The sequence below is a fragment of the Capsicum annuum genome, chromosome 8, assembly GCF_002878395.1.
Source record: "Capsicum annuum cultivar UCD-10X-F1 chromosome 8, UCD10Xv1.1, whole genome shotgun sequence".
Lineage (NCBI taxonomy): Eukaryota > Viridiplantae > Streptophyta > Magnoliopsida > Solanales > Solanaceae > Capsicum > Capsicum annuum.
Window position 1 is genome coordinate 151,948,469 of NC_061118.1, and position 4,003 is coordinate 151,952,471.

General features: G+C 36.4%; 1 protein-coding gene across 1 annotated transcript; it reads right to left on the minus strand.

Annotated features, from left to right (window-relative positions):
* Nucleotides 1-3,720, minus strand: LOC107839530 (phosphoglycerate mutase-like protein AT74H). The gene is made up of 2 exons (XM_016683056.2): nt 2,954-3,720; nt 1-623 (listed from the first exon to the last, which is right to left on the minus strand). Exons 1-2 carry the CDS (start codon nt 3,423-3,425, stop codon nt 205-207), a joined length of 891 nt encoding a protein of 296 aa, XP_016538542.1. The 5' UTR covers nt 3,426-3,720; the 3' UTR covers nt 1-204.
* Nucleotides 3,721-4,003: the final 283 nt, after the last annotated feature.

Consider the following 4,003-nt stretch of genomic DNA (forward strand, 5'->3'; position numbering starts at 1 on the left):
CAATCAATAACCAATTCATACTTAATCCTTGATGTCAAACGTTTGATATACAATTGAGAGTTTCAAATTTACAAGAAATTGACACATACTGTGGGCCTAAAACTGGAACAACAAACTGGAAAAGAGCACAGACTTTTCTATCAGTTAACCAAATGAACAGTACAACAGCAAGTAATGAATTAGAACAATTGCACGTTGACAATGTTATGCTAGGGAGTTGTTTGACTTCACATCTTCATCATCTATATCATTTGATTCAGCCAAATGGTCAAAAAAAGCATCAAGGTACCAAGGGCAATGATCATTCAACGCCCCCCTGTGAGCATTAGCTCGCCATTTTTGGTCTGCAATCATATCAGGGGACATCCCCCATTCCAGCATCTCTTCATCAGTATGATGGACTGCTAAGCTATATTCACCACCTGCCCCTAATTCCATAACTCGAAACTCACAATTCCCCAGATTGTTTAGGTACTCGAATTGCTCAACTGTCCACTTGAACCACTTCATTAGAAAGACTCGACTAGCTAGACCATGGGATACAATTATAAGATTCACCTCATCATTTGGGTTGTGATGGTGCCTGTTCATATCAACATCCCTCCACAGAGTTTCAAGGAAATCTGCATTACAAAATTTTACAAAATGAAAATAAGTATCAAACTTCACGCTTCTGAATTCAAATGCATCCTTATTCAGAGCACCGAACAAAACAGTTGCATTTTGCTCAAATAACAAATTATAGAAGCCAACTACTACCATGGCAAATATAATTGGACACATCAAAAAAAAAAAAAAAAAAGTGTTTGTTGCATCACTAGTGTGACATTCCACTATTGCGTATAAAATTATAATTTGAATCATCTCACTATCATACAATAGCAAATTCATTTTGGTCTCACAAAATTTAAATTAGTTTTAACCGACAAGAACCTTATATTCAAACTAATTCAGACTAAAACTATAGGCACACCATTTGATATTAAACTAGACATGGATCTTTGACAAGCAAAACTAGGATCACAAAGCAGAATTCAAGTCCATCCTACCAGCGGGTAAAGCTTGGGGAACCTTTCCAGCATCGAGTATTGAAGGAAAGAAGACATTTTTCTTGCTCTAAAAGGTGGTATTACTGCAAGTCATCCTTCAGAACTTCTCTATTGTAGAAATATTAGTGATTGTGGCCATGAAGATACGAATATCTTCGGCAGTGCTGAGTGTCGTCAAGCATAAGATTGAGTGTAATACTGGCCTTGGAAAAGGTGCCTAATGCCCTAGTAGATATAAAGCAGTGCAAGATCTGGTTCTTTCTATATATCGGTCAGGATTTAATATAAATCCTGTTCCATAGATTTATGGTCATTCAAAAGTAAGAGTCGTAGCTTCAATTATATGAAGATGTGTGTGAAAACTGAGAATCCAGGCCAGGAAATATATAATCCTTTTAAAAGCATTGTAATGACACCAAAAGGATGAAGAATCCAACTGTAAATAAGGTTTTGGCCTTCGTTAAGCAATATGAAACATATTGGGCACTGACTGCAAGGTTTGCTTTTACTTGCACCTCGTTTTAGAATGATTTGCTGTTATAGTACAACAAGTTAAAAGACCTATGTTGTTAAACTACTTCTATGTGAACATGAAGGCAAGATTACTAGCGCCAACAGAGTATAACACACAAATCTCAAGAGCATGACACAACACTGAAAGATATCTTGCCTCTGAATGGCGACAAACGATGGATCTCATAGCAACCTAAACATAATGCTGATTATGAAACCTACATCATGGCCTAATCTTGGTCTAAGCTAAACCTCAAACGTCTTGGTTAGAACAACATGCACACTGGTAACATTCTAGGAGACTGTCTCTGATTATCCCAATTAAGTAACAGTATCTACCCATGTCCCCCGCCACAGAAAGAAAGTCTCAGCAAAATAAAATGTCAGAAAATATGTATTAGACCTCTAGATAAGGATCGCACATCAGATGTATAAAGCTTGATAAAACTAACCTATTCATACTTTCTCTAGCAGAAGGTGCTACACTCCATACACCTATGCAGTAAGTCATTAGAAAGCTCAGCTGATTATGAGAATGCAGCTATAACAGAGCTAATGAAATGACCATCTTGTGTGTAAAAGTACAACAAATGCATGGCAGCAACCAAAACACAACTCAATCTCGATAACAAATTACTCCGTCACGAAATTAGTTATCCTGCTCTTTCCTTTTGAACTTTTGTAGACCAATGTCCACTTAACTAAAAGTAAATTCCCTACACTCTTCATCAATTCTCGAATATCAAATACCAAAAATTTTGAGAAAGAAGCATCAAAAAGATATTTCCCAGACCTAATATGCTTGGTCCTGTTTTCCTTCTTGTGTTATCACTAAATATTGTCAACTTATTCTTACATTGAAACTTCAGATGAACTTTTACCTAGATACATGATTTTGATACATCTTTTTGATGAAAAGGGAACCCAAAGCTTCTGCTTATTGGATGCGCACAAGGTAAATCCCATTCCTGTGCAAAAGCTAGCAAACCACATGGAAGAAGTAAACCGCACTAGGCATGACAATACATTCAATTCTTATATTTTCTTTCCAACTACTCATATTAAAATTAGACCCCTCCTATTTCATTTTATATGACAGACTTTGACAAGACACAGAGAACAAAAGATGCATTAATTTAAACATAAACTAAATATAAGTGATTCACCAAAAACCCCATCAGAAGTTTGTCACTTTCAGCATACAATATCTGTTAAGATCAAACTGGATCAAACTGTACTAAAATCTCATCTATTAGTAGACAAAAATAGGACAAAGGGGACACTAAAACATCATATAAAAGCATGTTGCTCGGACTATTCATTTTTGGAGAATCGGAACAATACAAAATCAAAGAGAAAAGAGTATAAGGTAAGAAGAAAAAAATACTTACGGGAAACTCGATCATAAACATCAGCAGCGGATTCCCCTTCCGGAAACCGATAGAAAAATCTCCCAAATCTCTCCCTGGTTTCCTTGATCACTTTCATTCGTTCGGCAACTTGAAAATTCCCAAAATCCTGTTCTCTAAGTCTACACTCTTCTCTAACCCCAAGCACTCTATTCCTGGGGAACGCCCGACCAATCTCCCGGAGCGTGGAGCGCGTGCGGACGTAAGGAGAGACATAGAAGTAAACCTTCCAGTTCTCCGAGGACTGAGAAACAACATGACGAATGCGGGAGCCAGCTTGGTTAGCTTGCTGAATCCCGCGCGTAGTTAATGGGATTTTGTAATCAGGGGTTACGCTGTATGATGCTTCGTCTTTGTTCCCTTGGCTTTCGCCGTGACGGACCAAGATTATGCGCTTTGGGAGGTGGTACTTGTGTGAATGAACGTCCGTGAACTCAGTTGTGCTGTTTGTCATGCCTGATTTTGTTTGTTTTAAAGAATATAAAAAAAAAAAAAAGTTGAAGTGGGGTTTGGTTTTTGGCTGAGGGTTTTGGAAAATGGTTATTGGTTCAAGATTTATAGAGTTGGGACCGGTGACGGGCTGACTTTTTTCTTTAAAATTAATTGCTGGAAATGGGAACGGGCTGTTTTGATTCTTGGATAAAGAGTTGAATTCAGAACGTGTGCTTTTCAGTTTCGCCTTTTCCTTTTATGACTAAAACATCTTTATCCCACCTTATTTGGTAATAGTAAATAAGTTCATCTATCTGAGCTTATTTCTTCCTCCGTTCAACATTGTTTATCATTTATTTTTATTGGTCATCTTTGATACATAACAAAAGACCAAAAAAAAATATTTTTTCCTTTTACTGTCAGCGATAATGATTTATTCTCCAAAATCATGTTCAAACATCAATTAATAGAGATTATATGATAAAATAATCATTTCAATAATTATTTTATGAATCGATATACGAAAGTCAAAATATGACAAGTAAAAATAAACGAAATGAGTAACTAAAAAGTTAATCATATAAAATATGCTTGCAAACT

What these genes read in the sequence shown, in the direction of transcription:
- LOC107839530 (XM_016683056.2), bottom strand. Translation starts at nt 3,425, where the DNA reads ATGACAAACAGCACAACTGAGTTCACGGACGTTCATTCACACAAGTAC. An exon ending in TGTTTATGATCGAGTTTCCC is followed by an intron (nt 624 to 2,953) that starts GTAAGTATTTTT and finishes TTTGTAATGCAG; the next exon opens with ATTTCCTTGAAACTCTGTGG.